This window comes from Hemiscyllium ocellatum, chromosome 1 (assembly GCF_020745735.1).
Source record: "Hemiscyllium ocellatum isolate sHemOce1 chromosome 1, sHemOce1.pat.X.cur, whole genome shotgun sequence".
In the NCBI taxonomy this organism is placed as follows: domain Eukaryota; kingdom Metazoa; phylum Chordata; class Chondrichthyes; order Orectolobiformes; family Hemiscylliidae; genus Hemiscyllium; species Hemiscyllium ocellatum.
In genome coordinates, this window is record NC_083401.1 from 158,373,483 (window position 1) to 158,399,553 (window position 26,071).

The window sequence follows — 26,071 nt, forward strand, 5'->3', positions numbered from 1 at the left end:
CTTGTGCTTCCCAATTTCCTTTGCTCCATTATTAATGTTTTTCCCTTCAGATACCCAGGCCTGAATTTCTGGAATATCCTCCATAAATCTCTAACATTTCTTTCCCTCCTTTAAGATGCTCCACTCCACCTTTTTCTGATCAACCCTTTGGGCACCTGTACCAATATCTCCTTTTGTGCCTCTGTGTCAAATTTTATTTAACAATGCCCCTGTGAACCATTTTGGGATATTTGCCATGTTAAAAGCTTTATGTAGATGCAAATTGGATAATTAAAAGATTGCATAAGTAAGTAAACCATCATCGTTTAATCTTAGTCATGAAGAAGTTTATATATCCTTCAAACCAAAGAAATTATTATTAGTTCAGAACACAGTTACAGCTAGATCAATGTTGTGCTGTTGCTATCATGTCTGCAAACTTAACAAATCTTTTCACATTAGGTTCAGTGATTTAGTTTCTTGAACTGAGTTAGTTGCGCCTGTTACAGTATTTGTATCTGATTTCAAGGAACTGACTCGTCTGACCTTGGTTTTATGATCATGTTGTCCAAACTAGCGGGGTGGTCTTGAGCTGAAATATCTTGAAGGTTACACTGGGACCTCACAATGCACCAGCCGACTATGATGGGTTAAGGGGTGATGTGATTAACACAATGTGCAGCATCGACTGAATGAAAGTGACTCCTGTTTTTGAATGTTTACTCAGTCATTTTCCCCAGTGGACGACCGGTTGGAGTACTCCCAATTGTGTCTGCCTTTTAAGTTGTAGTAAAATATACTATTTTGTCATGACTGTTTTAAGGCATCTTTTATGTTGTATATAACATTTGGCTATTCACTCTTTCTTGTGAATTAACATCATTCTTTGCAAGGAATTACATACTAAAATTAGCACAGTGTTTTGTTTAATTTGGCCAGTGAGCATAATATTGCCATAGATTGCTTATCTCAATTACCCAGCCACACGCATGAACCATTCCCTTAAGAGCTTTAATAATTTGTGTGCATTTCAACTTTTCAAACTGTTCAACCAACTTTAGAGAACAGTAGTAAATTCTCTGTGCCCTCTTCTGTGATAGATGTTACGCTGATAAATTCCCTTGATGCCTGTTGACCCAGCTGTTTGTTCAAGTACGTGTGCAACAGGTGTTGTTTTCAAGGCCACCCTGACAGTAATACAAACTGTTTAGTAGTTGTACTGACCTCTGAGCTATTGTCATTGATGCAAAGAACACTGGGTGTCATTTTTCAAATGTTTTCAGAGCTGTTAAAGGCTATGGGTCAGAAAATGTCGGTACAGTACTAAGCTTATGTTTGTTTCAATCACAACGTTCTGACACCAGATGAAATGCGATAATGCATTATTCTTTCAATTTTCTTTTGATACAGAAATTCAAAAAGAAAGAAAGTTGCTTGTTTAAAAATCTTTTCCAGTACCTTACCTAAACAAGATTAGTGTTGGTGTAATTGTTCAAATTACTTACAGTGACTACTTTCCTAAGCTTGGGCATTTGTTCAATATTTTCTCAATAAGTGTTGATTAATGCCATTCCCATTGAGTACAAATGGGCTATTTGAGCATAGACTAGGCAGAACAGTGAGGTAAACATTAACAATTCACCTCTGGTGTTCAAATCCAGTCTAGATTGATCAGATGAATGTCTGTTTGCTATCTAATAAGGGTCCTAATTAAAATTATAGTCGCCTGTCTAAATCCAGTCTCTACTGGGTATAAGCCAATAGTATGTAGAGGTATTAATTTGGCCCTAATTTGGAAATGTTTGATTTGTGTAGCAGTACATTGTGCCAAATTCTGGATTTGTCTTGGATATTCTCAGGCGCAACAGTGTTGGTCACTACAATAAATCGATCCAAGTGCCTTAGACTTAGAAAAGTGCCTAAACTGACCAGTATATAATTTTAAAATTGCTTAAACTAGAAGTATAACATTCTTAGTCATTTGTAATGCAATGAGCAGGTTATATCTTTCAAGCTTCTATCCTTGTGATTCTCCAATCTTTCACAACTGGACTAGAACACCCAGTGAGACAAGACCATAGACAAATAATTAAACTCTATTGCATTACAGCAAGTTCAAAAACTAAATTTTGCCTGGATTCACCAGCCAACGAATCTCCTTGCGAAAAGAGAAATAAGGAATTGGATTTTAACCCCACCCTCTCCCCCAGCCAACTAATGTGCAATTAAGAATCTAACAGTGCTAACCTAATTAAGAAACTCCCCCGCCCGACCCACCACCGCAAAATATTGTACCACCACTTTTTTGCCTCCTCCCTGCACCTTCCTACCTCTTCCTAGGATGCCTAATCTCTCCATGTTCATAATTCCCGGACTTGCCTGAGACCAGTGTCTATGCTGCCTTCTTCATGGGATAGTTTGAAATCCTAGCGGTGTCAGCTATTTAGTTCTAGCATTGTTGGATCACAAGAACTGCCAGTTAATCAGATTAATCAGCAGCTGGCAAGGATAGGGCTTTCTTCACTGAGAGGTGGGGGTCCCACAGTGAGTTTAAGGTTTCCCACCACAAAATATAGATGCAAGGTCAGCACTCTTAAAGCTCCAGCACCCTTACCCTGGTGAAATTCAGCAAAATAAAACAATATGTCTGGTAATTGAATCCCTATCTCATAATTGTCCTTCAGACCAGCATTGCATTTGAAAGGAGCTAATTACCCCTGAAGAAGCCAGGTTTCTTCCCCAGACTTAGCAAGCTGGTGAATTTTTTTGCCTAGGTGTCTTTTTTGACCTTTTCCAACAGGATGGCAATCTTTTTAATTCCTTCTGCAATCAGTGGTTCCCTGGTTAGCCTTTCATGAAAACCAGCAATCTCATTCCCTTAAATTTAAGCAAAAATGGTGAAAGTGCTCAGCTAGTTAACGCTATGACCAGACCCCAGGCAATTTGCCCAAGTTAATCCAGTTCCAGATGAATACCCCACATCGTTAAGCTCACAGGTGCAGAGAAACTAAATGGCTTTGCTTCATTGTTCACCCATCCTCTCAGTTAGTTGCAACATGGCTAATTTAAAATGGATGCCTTTATAGATTATAGATGCCTGTCTCCCAGACCAAATGAATTTGTTTTAAAAGGAGCTAATTTAATAAGGCTTTCTTGATTTAGCAAAGAAGTGAGTTTATTAATGACTAAATGTGTAAAGGAAGAGTAATAACACACTGAGATGAGAAATAAGAAGTGAGTCCAAAAACAGATAAAAGTTAAAAGATCAGCTATTTAGTTCTAGTATTGTTGGATCACAAGAACTGCCAGTTAATCAGATTTTTTTTTGGTAAAGAAGTTGATAGTGGAACACTGATAGTTGACCAGTCAATTAGTTTTGCACTGAGTTGGAATTTTTTTGTCCTATTTCCTTTCCTTGTGAGCCAACGCCTCAGCAACCTCTACTTGGATGCACCTCATCCAGTTTAGGCGTCTTATAAATTTTAAGTCCAGACAGCCTCTGATACCTCCTCTTCATAAATTTTAAATACTTCAGTGTCTGAATGATCTCTTCTTTCACCAGGATCTTGATAGCGTCTTCTTTATTAAACTCAGAAGTTTAAGTTCATTTCATACCTCAGTAATGCTCCTCATGAACCACACTTGCCTTTTTAATTCTACTTTACTGATGATTTGGAACCATAGAGTCATAGAGATGTACAGCACACAAACAGACTCTTTGGTCCAACCCGTCCGTGCCGACCAGATATCCCAACACAATCTAGTCCCACCTGCCAACACCTGGCCCATATCCCTCCAAATCCTTCCGATTCATATGCCCATCTAGATGCCTTTTAAATGTTGCAATTGTACCAATCTCCACCACTTCCTCTGGCAGCTCATTCCATACACGTACCACCTACTGAGTGAAAAAGTTGCCCCTTAGGTCTCTTAGATATCTTTCCCCTCTCACCCTAAACCTATGCCCTCTAGTTCTGGACTCCCCCACCTCAGGGAAAATACTCTGTCTATTTATCCTATCCATGCCCCTCATAATTTTATAGACCACTATAAGGTCACCCCTCAGCCTTCAATGCTCCAGGGAAAACAGCCCCAGCCTGTTCAGCCTCTTCCTACAGCTCAAATCTTCCAACCCTGGCAAAATCCTTGCAGATCTTTTCTGAACCCTTTCAAGTTTCACAACATCTTTCCGATAGGAAGGAGACCAGAATTGCATGCAATATTCCAACAGTGGCCTAACCAATGTCCTGTACAGCCACAACATGACCTCCCAGCCCCTGTACTCAATATTCTGACCACTAAAGGAAAGCATACCAAACGCCTTCTTCACTATCCTATCTACTGCGATTCCACTTTCAAAGAGCTATGAACCTGCACTCCAAAGTCTTTCTGTTGAGCAACACTCCCTAGGACCTTACATTAAGTGTATAAGTCCTGCTAAGATTTGCTTTCCCAAAATGCAGCACCTCACATTTATCTAAATTAAACTTCATCTGCCACTTCTCAGCCCATTGGCCCATCTGGTCAAGATCCCGTTATACTCTGAGGTAACCTTCTTTGTTGTCCACAATACCTCCAATTTTGGTGTCATCAGCAAACTTATGAACTATACCTCTTATGCTCACATCCAAATCATTTGTATAAATGACGAAAAGTAGTGGATCCAGCACCGATCCTTATGACACTCCACTGGTCACAGGCCTCCAGTCTGAAAAACAACCCTCCACCACCACCCTCTGTCTTCTTTCTTCGAGCCAGTTCTGTATCCAAATGGCTAGTTCTCCCTGTATTCCATGAGATCGAACCTTGCTAACCAGTCTCCCATGGGGAACCTTGTCAAACGCCCTACTGAAGTCCATGTAGATCACGTCCATCACTATGCCCTCGTCAATCCTCTTTATTACTACTTCAAAAAAATCAATCAAGTTTGTGAGACATGATTTCCCATGCACAAAGCCATGTTGAATATCCCTAATCAGTTCTTGGCTTTCCAAATAAATGTACATCCTGTCCCTCAGGATTCCCTCCAATAACTTGCCCACCACTGACATCAGGCTCACTGGTCTGTAGTTCCCTGGCTTGTCTTTACCACCTTTCTTAAACAGTGGCACCACGTTAGCCAACCTTCAGTCTTCCGGGACCTCACCTGTTACTATCGCTGGTACAAATAACTCAGTAAGAGGCCCAGCAATCACTTCCCTAACTTCCAACAGAGTCCTAGGGTACATCTGATCAGGTCCTGGGGATTTATACACTTTTATGCGTTTCAAGACATCCAGCACTTCCTGCTCTGCAATATGGACATTTTTCAAGATGTCACCATCTATTTCCCTACAGTCTATATCTTCCATGTCCTTCTCCACAGTAAAAAACTTATGCAAAATACTGCTCCATTTCCTCCAGCTCCACACAAAGGCCGCCTTCCTGACCATTAATTGGCCCTATTCTCTCCCTAGTTACGCTTTTGTCCTTAATATATTTATTAAAACCCACTGGATTCTCCTTAACTCTATTTGACAAATCTATCTCATGTCTTCTGATTTCCCTCTTAAGTATACTCCTATTGCCTTTATACACTTCTAAGGATTCACTCGATCTATCCTGTCTCTACCTGACATATGCTTCCTTCTTTTTCTTAACCAAACCCTCAATTTCTTTAGTTATCCATCATTCCCTATACCTACCAGTCTTTCCTTTCACATGAACAAGAATATACTTTCTCTGGATTCTCGTTATCTCATTTCTGAAGGCTTCCCATTTTCCAGCCGTCCCTTTACCTGCAAACATCTGCCCCCAATCAGCTTTTGAAAGTTCTTGCCTCATACTGTCAAAATTTGCCTTTGTCCAATTTAGAACTTCAACTTTTAGATCTGGTCTATCCTTTTCCATCACTATTTTAAAACTAATAGAACTATGGTTGCTGGCCCCAAAGTGCTCCCTCACTGACACCTCAGTCACCTGCCCTGCCTTATTTCCCAAGAGTAGGTCAAGTTTTGCACCTTCTCTATTAGGTACATCCACATACTGAATCAGAACATTTTCTTGTACACACTTGACAAATTCCTCTCCATCTAAACCCTTAACACTATGACAGTCCCAGTCTATGTTTGGAAAGTTAAAATGCCCTACCATAACCACCCTATTATTCTTACAGATAACTGAGATCTCCTTACAAATTTGCTTCTTAATTTCCATCTGACTATTAGGGAGTCTATAATACAATCCCAATAAGGTGATCATCCCTTTCTTATTTCTCAGTTCCACCCAGATAACTTCCCTGGATGTATTTCTGGGAATATCCCTTATCAAAAATGCACCCCCCCCCCCCCCCTTGCCTCCCTTTCTATCCTTTCTGTAGCATTTGTATCCTGGAACATTAAGCTGCCAGTCCTGCCCATCCCTGAGCAATGTTTCTGTAATTGCTATGATATCCCAGTCCCATGTTCCTAACCATGCCCTACGTTCATCTGCCTTCCCTGTTAGGCCCCTTGTATTGAAATAAATGCAGTTTAATTTATTAGTCCTACCTTGCCCCTGCCTGCCCTGACTATTTGACACACTTCTGTTCTCAATTGTACCAGTCTCAGATTGATCTCTTTCCTCACTATCTCCCTGGGTCCCACCCCTGCACCTTACTAGTTTAAATCCTCATGAGCAGCTCTAGCAAATCCCCCTGCCAGTATATTACTCCCCTTCCAATTTAGGTGCAATCCATCCTTCTTGTACAGGTCACTTCTACCCCAAAACAACTTCCAACAATCCAAAAATATGAATCCTTCTCCTGTACACCAGCTCCTCAGCCATGCATTCATCTGCTCTATCCTCTTATTCCTGTTCTCACTAGCTCATAGCACCCGTAATAATCCAGATATTCTTACTCTCGAGGACCTCCTTTTTAAATTCCTGCCTAATTCTCTGTAATCTCCCTTCAGAATCTCAACCTTTTCCCTTCCTATGTCGTTGTTTCCAATGCGCACACTGCCTCCTGCTGGTCCCTCTCCCCATTGAGAACATTCTGCACCCTCTCTGAGACATCCTTGATCCTAGCACCAGGGAAGCAACACACCATTTTGATTTTTCACTGCTGGCCACAGAAACATCTGTCTGTACCTCAGATTAGAGAGTCCCCTAACACAATCGATAGCTTGGAACCTCTCATTACATTAGAGCCAGTCTCAATACCAGAAACCTATCTGTTCATACTACATTCCCCTGAGAATCCATCACCCCCTACATTTTCCAAAACAGCATACTTGTTTGAAATGGGGATTGCAGAAGACTCTTACACTACCTGCCTACCTCTCTTACCTTTCCTGGAGTTAACCCATCTATGTGACTGTATCTGAGACTTCCCCCCCCCCTTCCTATAACTGCCATCCATCACATCCCCTTGCTCCTGTAAATTTCTCATTGTCTCTAATTGCTGCTCCAACTGATCCATTCGATCTGATAGGATTCGCAACCAACGGCATTTATTGCAGATATATTCTGCAGTAACCCGTAAACTCTCTCTAAACTCCCACATCCGACAAGAAGAGCATATCACTCTAATAAAAGGAAGTGAGGACTGCAGATGCTGGAGATCAGAGCTTAAAAATGTGTTGCTGGAAAAGCGCAGCCCTTCCTGAAGAAGGGCTTATGCCCGAAATGTCGATTCTCCTGCTCCTTTGATGCTGCCTCACTTGCTGCGCTTTTCCAGCAACACATTTTTACACTCTATCACTCTACTAAAGGCCATTTTTACATCTTTCAACCTACAGACTCAGAAAATAGAACTGTCTTATTCTTATACAAAATACTGCTCCAGGTTATATTAATACTTATAGCTTATATTTTAAGTTTATTCAAGAGACATAGCTCAATAAAACATAATCAAGAAACAACCCACTGTACTCACTACTGCAGACTTATTTTAAGGTCGCGCTTAAAATCCACTTTTCTCCTTCTGTGCTGTGACTGCTCCCAGACAGGTTCCTCCGAGATCAGTTGTGAAGTTCACTGTTTTTTAATTTTCCCAGATGGCACTCCAGTGTCCAGCGACTCATGAATTCAACAGCAAAGGCAGTAACTACTAACTCTATCAGTTAGCAATGTGGGTTTGTCTCTCTCTCTCTCTCTCTCTCTCTCACACACACACACTGTCTCCCCCCCCCCCCCTCTCTCCTGCACTGACCTCACCATGTGCTTCCTTAGTCTGTTCTTCTCCCTTTTAAAAGTGCTGTTGTTTTGACTTTTTTTCTCCAAAGTTCCAAAACAATGCAACAGCATATAAAACAGTAATTGCTGCGCCTGGAATTTGAGGAATTCACTTCCAACACCTAAAATACATCAAAAAAGGAGAAGCTGTTATATCCAGAAATTTTTCCCGTCCTCCATCTTGGATTACCCAGAATCCTTATATGTTATAAAAGACTGTAGCATTCCTTTTCACGTCAGTTAATTTTCATACTCTTTCTTGGCATCTTTTGGTTGTTCTCTCATCTCTCTGAATCTATCACATTCAGCCTAGCTCTAGGTTGTATAAATCCTTATGATATTGGTTTTATATTTGTGCTATATTGTAAGTATTGTGAGCACAGATTTTCTTTTTCATCTAAATCCCTATTTCATTTATCACCCAGGGAGCTACAAATTTATTTGCTTTACTTTTCCTATTTGTTAGAATATGCCTTGACTGTGTCCTATCTCTTTATGAAAGGCTAACCATTATTTAGTAACCATTTTTCCTGCCAGCCTTTGACTCCAATTTATCAGCTATCTCAGAGCCAGGGAGATGGAATGGAAGCAACTCATCCAGACTTCCATAAAAAGAGAATATATCATGATAAAAGAGCATCCAGTGATTCACAACAGTTTTATATCTATTAAATTCACTGGGCAGGATTCCGTGCCTCCCCTTTCGCAAGTTTGATATCAGGTGACATGTAATAAATCAAGAGGGTGGTGAGTCAGAATTCTGCTTCCTTCCCATCTTCACCCCAGTAAAGTCCATAAGTAATGTCCACTTAAGGGTTCCATTGCATTGCTAATGGTATTGATCGAGTCATGAGTGAGGAAGGAGCTCAGCATGCAGGTGGGGGAGCACATGAAAAAAAATATGTAGTGTTACTAATGGATTCTTCTGGAGGTGATGGGATTTTTGCTGAGTCACTTCGTTGTCTTTGCTGTCAAACCACTTTCCCCATGTGAGCAACGCAAACCCTTGATATCATTCACTCTGACCTGGGATCCACAATGGGCCTTGCCTCAAGTGTGTATCATGACCAGCAGCAGCTACCATATGATGTTGGGGTAGAACTGGGTCATTTGGCCCAGTGAGTCGGCTTATCCATTCAAGGAGATCATGCCGATATATTAATTCTCAAAGCCATTTTCCTGCCTTATTCCCATAACCTTTGGTCCTTTACTCGTTAAAAATCTAACTGAACTGGGAATATACTTAACAACTCTGCCTCAACAGTTCTTTGCAGTTAAGTTTTCCACAGATTGACTACCTTCTCTGCCTTAAATAGGTGACCACATATCCTTGGATTATTCTGGTTCTACACTCTTGCACAAGGGAAGCAACCTTTCCCCTAAGAATATATGCTTCAGTAAGACTCCTGTCATTCTTCTAAACTCCATTGAGTACAAGTCCAACCTACTCGATCTCTTCTTGTAAGAAAGTTCACGCATATCCAGAATCAAACCAGTGAACCTTCTCTGGTCTACTCCAATGCCACTATACCTTTCCTTCGATAACAGAACGAAATATTCACAGTATTGTAGCTGTCATGTGACGACATTTAAGCCTGTATCACATTTAAGCCTCTAAACTTAATAGTAAGCATTGTACTCCGCTTGCTGGAGCACATCAGGTCATTGATCAGAGATGGAGCCACATTAAATGAGATCACCCATGGCTGCTCAGGTTATCAGCAGTCTCTGTCCATACCTTCTTGCTTTGATGAGCTGGTGTGGGAGCCATTTTGGCCTGGAGCAGTGCCTCCAGGGAGGCATCAATGAAACTGGGTGGGACCCCTCCTTCTGTAATGTCACTTTTGTCACCATCTCTACCATTGGCAGGACTCCTTTGCCGTTTCTTCTGGGACTGTTTACATGTTGCAAGTTTGATGTATCGTACCTGGATCTTAACAAGGCATCTGACAAGGGTCCATATGGCAGACTGGTCAATAAATTAAAAGCTAATGTGGTCTAAGAGGAAATAAGAAGTAGGATCTAAAATTGATTCAGTGGCAGTAAGTTATTGTTGTAATTGGAAGGCTGTTTTGTGGAGGGTTTTGCAAGGCTGAATTCTGGGCCCCTTGCCATTGATGATTAGATCTATAAGAGGCCTGATTCAGAAGTTTGCACATAGTGTGAAAATTGGTCATCAGATTAATAATGAGGAAGAAAGCCATTGACTAAAGGAAGATAACAATGATTGGTCAGGTGGATGGAAAATGACAAAATGGAATTTCATCTGGGGAAATATAAGGTAATGCATTTGGAAAAGACAACGAAAGTTAAAAAATAAGTTGGATACTGAGAAGTGTAAAGGAACAGAAGGATCATGAATTGCATGTCTACAGGTCCGAAATTTAGTCACACTAAAAGAAAAGGTCACCATGGCGATAGGGATATTGTCCTTTGTAGCTAAGGCCTAGAGTATTAGGGTTACTTCTTTCAATTCTTGAAGTATGAAGAACAAGAGTTAGTCTGTTAAATGTATTTAAAGTTAAGCAGCAAAAGATATCTGGGTAAAAGTGTTTAGATCTAGAAATATCACTGTATGAAAGCACACAAAATTAATATATTTGAAATAAATTGCTTAAACTCTTAAGTTGAAATGGCAGACAAAATAAGGTCTTGCAAATGTAGTGTCTCTTTGTGAATCTTGAACAGTGTAATTTCTAGGCTCTGATGTTTTCTATTTAAATTATGATTTTATTATTGAAATTAAATTTTACATTTAAAACATAGTAAGCACACTATTGGTTGATCCAAGTGATTGAATTGTCTGCGTCAACATAATCTAACAAACCAGTGGAGGTATAACACAGCTCACTTTTCAGCCAAATAGCATAAATGTTTGGCATTTCTTTATTTTAAAATAGAGCTAATGTTCCAGAAGAATGTAAGAGATCAGTGCAGCCTCCACAGCCAGTAGCATCAGAATGCTCCCATCTCTGTAGGAATGGACATTGTACTCCAACAGGAAAATGCTGCTGTAGTCCAGGCTGGGAGGGAGAGTTCTGCAGAGTGGGTAAGTAGGTTCTCTTACATTTTTGAAAAAAATGTAATATATTATAGACCGAAAGAATGGCGTAATGCTATAAAACAAACTTTTATATCTGAACAATTTGTAAGCAAAAATTAAGTCAGTTACATTATTAGTGTTCCGCAATAATTACGTATCATTTATTTGAATCAAACCATTTATATTCTGGCATTTTTTTAAAAATCACATAACCATACTCAGTGAAAGAACACATGAGTAACACCTATGTCCTTCTGGATTTTCATCCAGTGCATGTATCTTTTATTCAGTTTCTTTAGGAAACCTACATGATCACCTCACTTCTTGGTGTCAGACTACTGACGCAAAGCAGCAAACAGAGCCTGATAGTCATTGACTTCAGTTTTATTACATAGGTTTAACGTAAAATTCTAAAGCATCATTTTGTTCAGCAAAAATTTGTAGTCACTGTCAGAAGGTTTCTCCAACTGATGGCCACAACTGAGGTAGTTTCTTCAGCTATGTGAATTATCACATTTTCCAATGAAGACCTGAAAGAAATGGGATTTTGAGAAAAATGAAAGAAAAATCCTTTCAATGCAAAGTTAGGAAGTATTGATGAAGGGTTTATGCTCGAAACATCTACTCTCCTGCTCCTCAGAAGGCTGTGATTTTCCAGTGCCACACTTTTTGACTCTGATCTCCAGCATCTGCAGTCCTCACTTTCTCCTTAGGATACAGGAGTTGGGAAGTCATATTGAGGTTGTACAGGACATTGGTGAGGCCTCTTCTGGAAAACTGTGTCCAGTTCTGGTCACCCAGTTATAGGAAGGATATCATTAAGCTGGAGAGGGTTCAGAAAAGATTTATCACGATGTTGCTGGGTAGATACGGTTTGAGTTATAAGAAAGGCTGGATAGGCTGGGACTTTTTTTCACTGGAGTGTAGGATGTTGAGAGGCAACATTGTAGAAGTTTATAAAATAATGAGGGGTACAGATAGGGCTAATGGTAGTTGTCTTTTCCCTTGGTTGGGAGATTTCAAAACTATGGGGCACATTTTTAAGATGAGATGAGAGAGATATAAAAAAGACATGAAGCGCAAACCTTTTACACAGAGGGTGGTTTGTTTGTGAAATGAACTTCCTGACTAAGGGGTGGCTATGGGTACAATTACAATATTTAAAATACATTTGCATGAGAACATGAATGGGAAATATTTGGATGGATATGGGCCAGGAGTAGGTGGGTGGGACTAGTTTAGTTTGGGATTATGTTTGGCATGGACTGGTTGGACTAAAGGGCCTGTTTCCATGCTATGTGACTCTATGACTGAACCCTGTGGCACCCCACTAGTTGCATCTTGCCAACCAGAAAAAAAGATCTATTTATCCCAACTTGCTGCTTTCTATTGGTTAGCCAATCTTTTGTCCAAGCAAATAAATTACCCCAACACTACGTGATCGTACCTTGTGTATTAATCTTTTTGTGCAGCACCTTATCAAATACCTTTGAAAGTCTAGATATACTGCTTCTACAAGATTCCTATTATTCACTTTGTATGTTACATTTTCAACGATCTCTAACAAATTAGTCAAGCATGATTGCCCCTTATAAACAATACATTGCATTGTGTTTTGACTTTCCAAATGTCCTTTTATTATTTCCTTAATGACGGATGCTAATAATTCCCCAATGGCAGATGTTAAACTAAATGGTCTATAGTTTCCTACTTTCTGCTTCCCTCCTATTTAAAAAGAGTATTATATTTGCATTTTTTCCAATGCAGTGGAACCTTTCCTGCATTGAGCAAATTTTGAAACAGTATAACCATTGTCTTTGCTATTCTGCTTTCCCCAATATTAATTCCCCAGTTTCATTGTCAAACAGACCAATATGTGCTTCAGCTGCTCCCACCCTTTTTATATACTTATATAAGCTTTTGATATCCACTTATATATTGCACGAGCATTCTTTCATAATCTTTAGTCTGTCACTAGCCTTTGTATATGGTATGCCTTAGTTTTTGCTCTTGTTATCTTTAACTTCCTTGCTTAGCCATGGATATTTGAAGGGTTCCTGCCCGAAACGTTGATTTTCCTGCTCCTCAGATGCTGCCTGACCTGCTGTGTTTTTCCAGCACTACTCTAATCTTGACTCTAATCTCCAGCATCCGCAGTCCTCACTTTCACCATGGATATTTTCCCCCTCTTCCAATCTTTCTTCCTCTCTCGAATATATTTTAGTTGGAAGGAATTAAGTATTTCCTCAAACATCTGTTACTACTCATCAACTGTTCTGCCTTTTAGTCTTCCTGTCCACTACTACATGGCCAAATCTGCCTATGTAATTGCCTTAGTTTCACTCCAGAACATTAGTGTGGGACACCAGTTTCTTGCACTCAAACTGAATTTGAAATCCTAGCACGTTATGATCACTCTTGCCAAGAGGACCTTTTACTCTGAGACCATTAATTATTCCCACTTCATTTCACAACACTAAATCCAGAATAGCCTGGTCCCTGGTTGGTTCCCAACATATTGCTCCAAAAAACAATCTCTATCGCATTCAATGAACTCCTTCTCAATGCAATCCTTGCCAATTTGAGTAATGTTGTCGAAATGCATATTAAAATCACCGTTGATTATTGTCATATCTTTCTCACGAGCCCATAGTACTTCCGAGTTTATATCGTGTCCCACTGTAGAACTGCTGTTTATTGATGCAACGTTGACCATAATCTGCATCAAGTTAAATTTTCTGGGTTAAGGTGCCCAACTGAGTACACTCATTGCTAAAGCAATGTCCTTCCATTGTTGAAGAGCATAAAAATCCTTTTTTTTCATATTATCAAGGCATTGTAAGAGACAAAGTGGTTCATCTTTTAGATTTATTCCTCTAGTTGGGTTTATTCTGGTGAACTCTGGTAAAAACAGTTCCTACTAATATCCCACATCCCTTCAAAAGTTATGGAAGCCATAATTCTGAAATAATACAGGAAAATAGCACAATATAGTGTATTGTGCAAGTCTCAATTTCGATTCAGCACTTTGAAGATAAGAAACTAGGAGACTCTCATCTGGACCTTTCCCAGCACATCCCATTAAGATTACCTCAAGGTTGATTTGTAACAAAATACGTTTCTTTAAGCATGTGAAAATATTTAAGTGGCTGGGCACCTAATTCATAATCTGAGTTTACCTGAAAGTTCTGGAACTCATGCCAGCAGCCCTCTGCGCCTACAGATTTTGTATTAATTGTAATTAATAGTGTAATAGTCTAAATAATGTAATTCATCTGAAATGTTATAGTTAACAAGGTAGCTTCAGGCTGGGCAGTTGCCTGTTCATGGAATCAAATGCCTAGAAGTTTGACCAGGTAGTGCCTTTTTACCAGGCACCAATGTGCTTGCTAAAGCCCGCACTATAGTGAGCAGGAGGTGTGTGCACAATGTCATCATATATGACTCATGCCTGAAATAGGCATTAAGTGCTTTACCAATGCAAATATGGGCCGAATGCCGATTTGATTCCCACCCGAGAAAAGTTAAAACTGACTTCAGTCGGCAAATATCTTGGAGTCGCCTATTAGCTGTGTATCAGTCAGGAAGCTTTTTGAAACGAGCTCACCAAAATGTGCAGATATGAAGAGTCAAGAAGTCTCAGGTAACTGCCACTTGACCGTAATTCTGCCTCCAATCCTACCATAATTTCATCTGTACCCAAATTCCGCCCCCCACTCTGACATCCAGTCTTTTTATCCCAGGGTTGTCCAACCTTCTTGCATTGAGGGTGAAGGGAGTGGCAATTCATTTTCTGTTTCACTGGATTAGGGGAGTACATTTCAGAAAGCTGAGGTTTTGAACAGCAGTAAGTATAAATTTCAGTGAAACATTTCCGTAACAATAAGTGAACAATTTGAAATGAACTGGATTAATCATGTAAGTTCCATGGCAAGTTCCATCAAGAACAGATCAAACGCAAGGATTCTGCAATGAGTAACTCATCTCTGACTCTCCCAAGCCTGTCTACCATCTAAAGGCAAAAATAAGGAATGTGATAGAGTACTCCCCACTTGCCTGGATGAGTGTAGATCCAATGACACTCCAACAACATTGACTCCATCCAGTTCAAAGCAGCCTGCTAGCTTGGCATCATACCCATTAACATCCATTCTGCCCACTGATGATCAAAAGCAGCCATGTCTACTATCTTCAAGATGCACTTCAGAAATTCACCAAGGCTGTTTAAACAGCACCTTCCAAATCTGAGACCACTGTCATCTGGAAGGTAAAACTAGAGAGCATGGATTTAAGGTGAGAGGAGAAAGATTTAAAAGGGACCTGAGGGACATCATTTTCACACAGAGGATGGTGCGAATATGGAACAAGCTGCCAAAGGAAGTGGTAGAGGTGAGTACAATTACAAAATTTAAAAGACATTTGGATAGGTACATGGATAGGAAAGGTTTTGAGGGATATGGGCTAAATGCAGAAAAATGGGACGGGAATTAGTTCAGCTATATGAGTTCATGATTCTAATGACAAGAGCAACAGATACAAGGGAACACTATGACCCTCAAGTTCCCCTCCGAGCCACCATCCAGACTTGGAAACATACCACCATTCCTTCAGTGTCACTTGGTCAGAGTTCTGGACCACCTACCTAGAGGCATGTGGGTGTACCTACACTGTATAGACTGCAGTGGTTCAAGCTCACCACCAGCTTCCCATGGGTAACTAGGGATAGTCTATGAAAGTGGCTGACTCAGCAATGCCCACAATCCATGAGTAATTCGTTTTAAATGAATAACTAATAAAAATAGCCATTTCAATGTACCAAGTAGCAGAGCAGAGAGAGGATAATTGTGTTGTGGCATTGTTACTGAACTTATAAACCAGAGACCCAGACTAATGCTCCAGATATATGAAATTCAAATGTTTAAAGAGAAAAACTATTCTAATAGCTAACTAATAATGTTTTTAAGTTGAGAACAGCTAAAGTACTTTTGATCACCAAGTAAGTGATTAGGACCAGGGCAAGCAAAGGAGTTGGGTTTAACTAACACTGATCTTGATTTGCATCTGGTTACATGTATTCCAAGGTAGGATTTACATGAAAATAGGGCCAGGCCCTTGCTCTTCCACTCAGTCAGCCAGCCATTTGCTCACTCTCCCAGCCAATCTCTCGTTTACTCACCCAATCAACCACTTATTCATTCATCCAGGCAATCACTCACTCACTGATTAGATTAGATTAGATTCCCTACAGTTTGAAAACAGGCCCTTAGGCCCAACAAGTCTACACCAACTCTCCGAACATTAAACCACCCAGACCTATCTTTGCACCTAAAATTTAGCATGACCAATTCACCTGAACCTGCACATCTTTGGATTGTGGAAGGAAACAGGAGCAAACCCATGCAGACACAGGGAGAATGTGCAAACTCCACACAGACAGTCGCCCGAGGTCAGAATCAAACCCAGGTCCCTGGTGCTGTGAGGCAACAGTGCTAACCACTGAGCCACACCCAGCCACTCACCCAACTAAACAACCATTCACTAACCATACTTCCAAACTGTGCCACTGCTGCAATTGCTTCTATTCATGATAATGCTGTCCCCATCCGTCCCTGGTCATCATTGGGACCAAAGGCATAGCCTGTCATCCTTGTCAGCAGTCTCCTCTCTGGCCCTTTACAGGGCCATTAAATCCGTGAATTTATTTCCTTATGGTGGGAAGGAAATACAAAGCTAGTGCCACCTTTGGAAATAATTCTATCTGTGGGCTATAACAGTGCTCTCCATCACTCACAGCTGGGACGACGAAAAAGAAAATGGTGCTCAAGTGACAGTGTTGTTTTGCTATTCCTGTTGAAGGGCTTATGCCTGAAACGTTGACTCTGCTGCTCCTCAGATAATGTGCTTTTCCGGCACAACACTTTTCGACTCTGATCTCCAGCATCTGCAGTCCTCACTTTCTCCTTGTTTTGTTAAGGCACACAGGCCTGACATTCATTTTACCCTCCTTTCCTATGATGGTTCAATTCACATCCCACTCGACTCTTCCATGGCACTCCGACTCTCAATCTACCTCATAAGCCATCAAAACCATAATCCTGGCTGCCATTTCCCTCCTCCGCAAGTAGTGTCTCCTCGTTCCCATTCCACACCTTTCCTCCAGGCTTTGTGCTGAATGGAAGCAGTTGTGTTGTGTTGCTAGTCCAGTCACAGACCATTCCTATCCCACATTTGCTGCTGATATACTCACGAGTAAACCTATCAGTAGCAAACTTAGAAGTGAAATGGTCCATGATTGGAAGAACAGTTATTTTCAAAATCATCCAGTTACATTTAGCAGGGTTTTGAACATTGGTGAGGTGGGCCACAAAAGACACCTTGACAGGCCACATCGTAGCCCACAGGCTGACTGTTGGACAGGCATGTTCTATTCTATCGTCTTCAATCTCTCTTTTTCTCACTGTCCAAGCCCTTTAAGGCACCAATGGTGATAGTGCCTTTGGGATCACTACTCTGAAACAAGAATACTGATTAGGGATAGTCAACATGTCTTTGTGCGTGGGAAATCATGTCTCACAAACTTGATTGAGTTTTTTGAAGAAGCAACAAAGAGGATTGATGAGGGCAGAGCAGTAGATGTGATCTATATGGATTTCAGTAAGGCGTTCGACAAGATTCCCCATGGGAGACTCATTAGCAAGATTAGATCTCATGGATTACAGGGAGAACTAGCCATTTGGATTCAGAACTGGCTCAAAGGTAGAAGACAGAGGGTGGTGATGGAGGGTTGTTTTTCAGACTGGAGGCCTGTGATCCAGTGGAGTGCCACAAGGATCGGTGCTGGGTCCTCTATTTTTTGTCATTTACATAAATGATTTGGATGCGAGCATAAGAGGTACAGTTACTAAGTTTTCAGATTATACCAAAATTGGAGGTGTTGTGGACAGTGAAGAGGATTAACAGGATCTTGACTAGATGGGCCAATGGGCTGAGAAGTAGCAGATGGCGTTTAATTCAGACAAATGCAAGGTGCTGCACTTTGGGAAAGCAAATCTTAGTAGGACTTATACACTTAATGGTAAGGTCCTAGGGATGGTTGCAGAATGAAGAGACCTTGGAGTGCAGGTTCATAGCTCCTTGAAAGTGAAGTCGCAGGTAGATAGGATAGTGAAGAAGGCATTTGGTATGCTTTCCTTTATTGGTCAGTGTATTGAGTACAGGATTTAGGAGGCCATATTGTGGCTGTACAGGATATTGGTTAGGCCACTGTTGGAATATTGCGTGCAATTCTGGTCTCCTTCCGATCATAAAGAAGTTGTAAACTTGAAAGGGTTCAGAAAAGATTTACAAGGATGTTGCCAGGGTTGGAGGATCTGAGCTATAGGGAGAGGCTGAACAGGCTGGGGCTATTTTCCCTGGAGCGTCTGAGGCTGAGGGGTGACCTTATAGAGTTTTACAAAATTATGAGGGGCATGGATAGGGTAAATAGACAAAGTCTTTTCCTTGGGGTAGGGGAGTCCAGAATTAGAGGGCATAGGTTTAGGGTGAGAGTAGAAAGATATAAAAGAGACCTAAGGGGCAACCTTTTCACACAGAGGGTGGTACATGTATGGAATGAGCTGCCAGAGGAAGTGGTACAATTGCAACATTTAAGAGGCATTTGGATGGGTATATGAACAGGAAGGATTTGGAGGGATATGGGCTGGGTGCTGGCAGGTGGGACTAGATTGGGTTGGGATATCTGGTCGGCATGGACGGGTTGGTCCGAAGGGTCTGTTTCCATGCTGTACAAGACTATGACTATGACTCTATAACTAATTTGCACCGCAATTTCTATGTCATGCAACAAAATATCATACAATGTACAAAATCATACAGAGATTTCCTTGTGCCGAATATTTGATAGAGCTATCAAATTAGTTACATTCCACTGTCTTTTCTCATAGCCGTGCCTTCACTTTTTTTACTTTTCAGTTTTCCCATTGATTTTATGTTGTCCATTTAGAGATCTGCTTAGATTAGCGGTTCTAAGGTCAAATTGTTTATTTGGCAAGCTTATGGGCTTCTGGAGACAATCCAACTTTGTAATGTGTGTTTATAAATGTTTAACTGTGTTTACGTAGCTGCTCTCAAGAGTCAAATTGTTTAATTGAGGATTTATGGGCTCTTGGATGAAATCCAGCTTTTAGAATAGAACTGGTGAATTCATATGTTTATAAAGTGGCTTATGCATGGTGGTTTGGTTGGAGGGGAATGGAAGTAGGATGGAGCTTGGTGTGTTGTTTAGATTAGGGTTCTGTGGGGTGGTTGAGTGAGAAGGTTGGGTGATGATTGGTTGCAAGGGAGGGGCCATTAGGTGAGTAAAGAGATTTTGGTGTGGGTGATGCGTGGTTTAATGAGTAGATAAGCACTTGAAGAAGTTGGGGGAGGGGAATGGGAAATTGCAATCAAATTTTACAATTATGTAGAGTTACTTTTAAAATGCATGTACATGAGGCCTTACCAATGTTCACTACTAATTCGTCAGACGATCCAGGCTGATAAATTTGGAACCAGATGGGAACTGCGGCAGGAATTCTTAATTTGTCTGCATTGGAATCAGCCCACCTCCACTGCTACTTTAGGTCTGCCTACTAGACCTGTCTTCAAGACAAATTAAGCCCCTAATCTCCAGAATATATTACTTCCTGGCAGGCTAACGATGGAAGTGGTTTCCAATAGGGAAGTCAACCACCTTGAATTCCAGCCTGTACAATGAAAATCTGACCTTGGAAATTGAAACCCCTACCAAATGTATTAGAATCAGCAAGATATCCAAATAGAGCTCTTTGCAAGTTAAGATATTTGAACCACTTGTAAAATGAAATCAGATAGCAAACCTTAAGGTAAAGTTACGAACCTTGTTCTTATTGAACTAGATCTTGCGGTCAGTGACAATGCAGATGCTTTGGCAGTTTCCCCACTGTGCTTTTGTTTGGAGACTTGCTGAAATTGGACATCTGACATTGGACAGCATGACATCCCTGAGTAGCACAAGAAATAGGGATGCTCTTCCTCCAATCAGTTTGAACAGTCTATTTATTTGGAAATTACATGTAGAAGATCATATGAAGAGTGAAAAACAAGAAAAAAATGGGATGACAGGAAAAAATGAGACATGCAGAAAAGTTTTCTTTTAAAAATACCAAATTTTCTTCCAACTGTGTGAGACTGCACATTTTCAAGTTTATGTTTACAGTGCTAGAGAGGTTATTGGTAGAATTTGCCAGACCATTAAAAGCAATGGTTTTAGTGTTAGGTGCATTAGTCAGAGGGGAATGGGTCTGGGGGTTACTCTTTGGAGGGTCGGTGTGGACTGGTTGGGCCAAAGGGCCTGTTTCCACAACGTAGTGGAATCTAATCTAATCTAGTCTTCCTTCAGTAGCCCTAGCAGGGGTTTGTGATCTGCTCCTCTGACAAATTTCTATCCTTAAAAGGTAGTGGTGGAGCTTTCTCACACCAAAGATGACCGCCAAACCTTCCTTCTCTATCTGGGCATATTTGCATTCAGCCAAGTCTGGGAAGCATCCGCTATTGGGCATTACTGTCTGATGGGCTCCTGGTGAGCCACCACTACCCTGATACTGTACAGGGAGGCATCACATGTCAGCAGTACCTCCCACTTCCAATCGTAGTGGGCCACACCTTACCCAACAATAGCTCTTTTCTCACTTCCCTAAAGACTATTTCTTGGCTACATGATGATTTCCGAGGTTGACTCATTTTCAAAAGCAAGTGTAAAGGTGCCAGGATGGAGGCCAGGTTACGTATAAATTCTCAGTAATAATTCACTAACCCAGTGAAAGACCCAAGCTCCGGTATAAGGAGAAAGTGAGGTCTGCAGATGCTGGAGATCAGAGTTGAGAGTGTGTTGCTGGAAAAGCACAGCAGGTCAGGCAGCATCTGAGAAGCAGGAGAATTGACATTTTGGGCGGAGCCTTTCATCAGGAAAGGCTCCTGCCAGAAATGTAGATTTTCCTGCTCCTCGGATGCTGCCTGACCTGCTATGCTTTTCCAGCAACACACTCTCGACTCAAGCTCCTGGGAGCCAGAGTTCCTTTGATTGCCCTCACTTTATTATCGAATGGGTGTAACTTGGTTTTGTCAACTTTGTAATCCAGGTAGGTAACTTGAAATACACATTTTGTTTCCCTTCTGAGATACATGCATGCCTGGGAGAAACATTTAAGCACAATGTCCAAGTTCTCCAAGTGCTCATTATTGGTCTTCCCTGTTATTAGTATGTCATCCAGATAAATGGCACCCTGGGGTAGTCCTTGTAAAATATTCTCCGTTGTCGGCTGGAAAAGGGTGCAAGCTGATGATATCCCAAGTGGCAGCCTTGTATATTGACATAAACCCTTATGGGTATTAATTGTAGCATAATTCTGGGACTCCTCATTGAGTTACAATTGTCGGTAGGTGTGGCTCATGTGCAGCTTTGTAAAGGACAGCCGCTGCCAACTTTGCATTCAAGTTCTCTCTGCAAGGGACCAGGTATTTATCCAGATGGGAGAAGCAGGTTACCTTTAGTTTAAAATTCCCACAAAGACAAACTGAGACATCAGACTTCACAATTGGTATGACCAGTGTTACCCATTTTGCAAATTGCACTGGTTTGATAATCCCACAGAAATTACTGCACAAAGGCCACTATCCCATCACCAAGTCACCCTTTAAACTGTACAAAACATACAGTGAATAATAAACAGCATCTTACAAGAGTTGGCAATTTACATTGGAGTAGGGGCAGCATAGCCAACCCCAAACCCCACCGTACATCCAGTTCACAGGGAAATGCGGATGAACCCCAAATTCCACCAAAGAGAAACAGTCGACACAAATACATACAGAACAGTCCAATCCAACCAAAGAATAAATAGTACAAACCATGCAGACACCCCCGGTAAACCAGCATCTCCTGGTTATAGTGATCAGCCAGGGCATTTCTGATTGGCCCAGGTTAACATCCCCAATCAAGGATCTTGTAGTCAACAAGACCAAGCTGGTTCCAATCACTACCCTCGGACAGCAGCATTTCAGCATGAACATTAACATGCATAAGTAGCTGTTCGAAGATATTGACCAATTTATTCCATTATAACTGAGAGCTGAAAGCCACACAACTGTCCTTGATGCAGAATCTGGCCCAATGTGACACCTGGATCCCAGACAACTTATTATCTCATTCACTACACACACCTTCTTAATATGACATGAACAACAGGGACTTAAGCAAGGAGATAGATATCAAGAACTGAGAATTCCTCCACCTCACATGTCAAAGGAAGTGAGCTGATGGTGAGCTCAGCAGGCTAGAAGGCCCACCTTGTCCTATCGCCCTAGTCTCAGGTTGGAGATCCTTGTTCTCAAATACTCTTTCCTCAGTCAGCCAAAACCTGAGCTGGAACTATGGAGGCAATGATGAATTTTGTCGTCTATTTATATATTATGGCCAGCACAGTGACTCAGTGGCTAGCACTGCTGCCTCACAATGCAAGGGACTTGAGTTCAATTCCATCCTTGGACAACTGTCTGTGTGAAGTCTGCGTGTTCCCTCTGGGTGCTCCGGTCTCCTTCCAAGTCCAAATGTTACAAAGTAGATGTCGAATCCATCTGCTAATTAAAACAAAAATACCCAGAGAAGCTTGCCTTGCCTCGTAATCGGTTAAAAATGTGAGTGCGTGAAAGATAACCCCTGACTTCCACTGTTTGAAGAAAAAAAAACAATTTATTTTCCTAACTCTTAACAGTGAACACTAAACAAAAACTATCAACAAATCCAAACACATTTTTCCTAATCACTATCTGACCTCAATTCTATTAAAATGCTGCTCCAGTAACACAATTACTAAACATTAAATTAACTTAATCTCTCAAAGTCCAATCAGTCTCTTACACTGTTTCCTCCTGTCTCTCCAAAACTGCTGTTTCTTTCCGTCTCTCCGATTCTGCTGTTTCCTTCTGTCTCTCTGAAACTGCTGTTTCCTTCCGTCTCTCCGTTATCAGTGAACAGGAACATAGTACTGTGAGAATTGGTTGAAGAAGAACCATAGTCTTGTGTGTATTCAGTGAAAGACGCATTATCACATAAGCTTTAGAGGAGTCACCAATTACTAAGAGATTTCTGCATATGGGAAGTGAACAACTGAGTTAAGCTGGAGTTACTATGTGTCAACAGTTGAGTTAATTTGGAAGGTTTATGGTTTGGTTTGATGGTGGCCTTGTTTGAACAGTTTCCCATCTGGTAACTTATTACCATACCTGTCGGTAATTCATTTGAAGGTAGTATGCAATATTTCAGTAGGATAGAAAAAGGTTTGGTGCAATGGTACAGCCATCATTGAATCCAGATTTCACAGAGATAGGTTCTCCATAGCGCCATTGATGATAATCATGACTTGCGTGTCATCGTGGAGTAGACTTTGAATGATGGCAAATTTCTGAGGGCAGCAAAATTTTGGGTTGCTTCATAAACCTTCACATTTGAAAGTTAAAAGTTTTTATGAGGTTGAAAAGGCCAAATAGGAGTGTTTGGTACAATTTTAATAATAAACTGCGGATGCTGGAGACCTGAAAAAAGTAAAAACAGAAATTGCTGGAGAAATTCAACGAGTCTGGCAGGATATTTGGTGAGAAATTAGAGTTAACATTTTGAGTCTGATGCCCCAAATTCAGAACCATGGACAATAAATGCCGGCCTAGCCAGTGGTGCCTATATCCTGTGAATGACCAAAAAAAAGTACTTCTTTTTTGAGATGGCCGTTAAGAGGTTGTGCAGCCATGCCAATAGTGCATTTCTGCCATGCTTCAGAATTTTTGGCAGGGATCTCATTTAATCTGGAGTCATTGTTGCTTCTCAGCTGCTCACTGCTTTACTGCAGACCTGAAAGAAGTGAAGGGCTTTCAAATCAAAATTGGAGTCTCAGTTGAGGAGTTCTTCAAACTGTTCTCTCCAGTGAGCATTGACTGTCTCTCTGTCTTTGGGGAGATCCCCTCAAAGCTTGTGTCTTAAAGTATCCTTGAATGCTTGAATCATTATCCTGATAGCATTGAAGAAATAGCACGTGTCGTTGATGCCCTTGAGCTGTTGGAGCTTTTCCTCTCTTTCTACTTAGCATCGGTCCTTTGTGTTTCAGGATTTCTGATATAAGATAGCCTTGAGAGCTGCTTTTCTCTTCAGGTGTGGTGAAGTTCCCAGTTTGCGAAAGGATTGTGCCTCAGAAACTCAGAGCTGTCATGGTGCAGAAGGAAACCATTTCACCAATTGTATCTGCAGCAGTTCGTTGAACATTTTAACCTAATGCCATTCTCCTGTCTTTTCTGTGTAATCCTGCACATTGTTCCTGTTTAAATAATCATACAATGCCATCTTGAAAACAAAGAAATGAATCTGCCTCCATCACATTCCCAGGCGTTGCATTCTATACACTATGCATACTTGCCGTGGCGGGGAGAGAGAGAATTCTCACCTTGTATTTGCTTCCTTTGCCAAACACATCAAAACTGCGCTTTCTAGTTCTTGATACTTTTATAAGTAAGAACAGATTCACAATTGAAATGTGTCATCCTTAGAAAGCTTCCTGTACATCTCTTTTGTCCTTCCTCCATATTCCTCCGATAATGTGGTGCCCAGAACTGTACATAGTATTCCAAACTGAAGTCTAACTATCATCCTGGGTAAATTCATCAGAACCACTCTGCCTTTTGCACTTACCAGCAATTATACATTGTGTCTCCTGTTTTTGCTTTTGTCTATTCCTCATCCAAGTCTGTGAGCATGTCTCCATTTTTAACGTAATAGCACTCTGAAACATATTCAGCCTCAGCTTTCTTAGGAGCTGCCTGTACTAATTTGTTTAATTTAAACCTTTTTTGCTTCAATTAATGAAGACGTGCCAAATACCTCCTTTGAATTATCCTGGAAATTACCTGACTTGTATTTGTAACTGTTCCTTCTCTTTAACCTCCCTCAGGCTTTCGGTGATTATAACCAAAGCCATAACCTTCACTCCAGCCAAATCTTGGTGTAGGAGTAAGTTTAGTCCATCATTGGTAATTTCTTAACTACCCACACAATCAGTGGTCTGGATAACAGGTCACACTCCAAGTGCACTTTGCACAATGGAATGAGGATATACTCTGTACTGATCCTGTTCACTAACAATTTAGCTTTCAATGAACTCCCTGGAGGGAAAATTGGATTCTTCTTAAGCAAATGAGTTTGTGTAGTTCCAAAACTTTCAATATAGTTATGTGTTTAGCTTTCTCATTGGAAGAGAAGGTGGCTATCTTTCCTTGTAACAAAGTCTTTCATATGTCTTAACTATCCTTTTCACCTTTCCTGCCCATAACAGTTTTTACTGCTAGTTACCTGGTCTTAGTTGAAGCTAAGGGTAATTTTCCCTTCGAGTTTTCTTTTTGGACTTGTTCTTTCAAACCCCAATATGTTCTACTGGCTTCCCTTGCAAAATCCAGCATTCTGAACAAAGATGGCCCACTTTATTGCAATGAAAACACTTTGATTTTTCTCCTCCAATCTCACCATATTCCCATCTGAACTGAGGAGGATCTTGGGGCATTCCAAGCAGTCCTTTCTTTATCCTGTCTACCTCCCCTTGCTCTCCCATTCTCTATATTCTTGAGTTTAAGGGGTGAAGGGAAAAAGGTTTAACTTTATGGATCCCCTAATAAATGTCAGTCATTACTGCTGCCTGTTTAGCAGTTGCAACATGGGTTCTTATTACAGAAGGTACTGAGTTCCTAAATCTTCAAAGAGAATGATCTCTCTGAGAACTTCATGTGGTTTCAACTCCT

At 40.9% G+C, this 26,071-nt stretch overlaps 1 protein-coding gene across 5 annotated transcripts in view; it reads left to right on the plus strand.

Moving 5' to 3' along the window:
• The window catches only part of hhip (hedgehog interacting protein), a 157,511-nt gene that overhangs the window by 120,465 nt on the left and 10,975 nt on the right, over window positions 1-26,071 (plus strand). For all 5 annotated transcript variants that reach the window (XM_060827011.1, XM_060827010.1, XM_060827012.1 and 2 more), the window contains one exon: window positions 11,076-11,224. In XM_060827011.1, coding sequence (XP_060682994.1) covers window positions 11,076-11,224 — 149 coding nt within the window. The remainder of the gene's footprint in view (window positions 1-11,075; window positions 11,225-26,071) is intronic.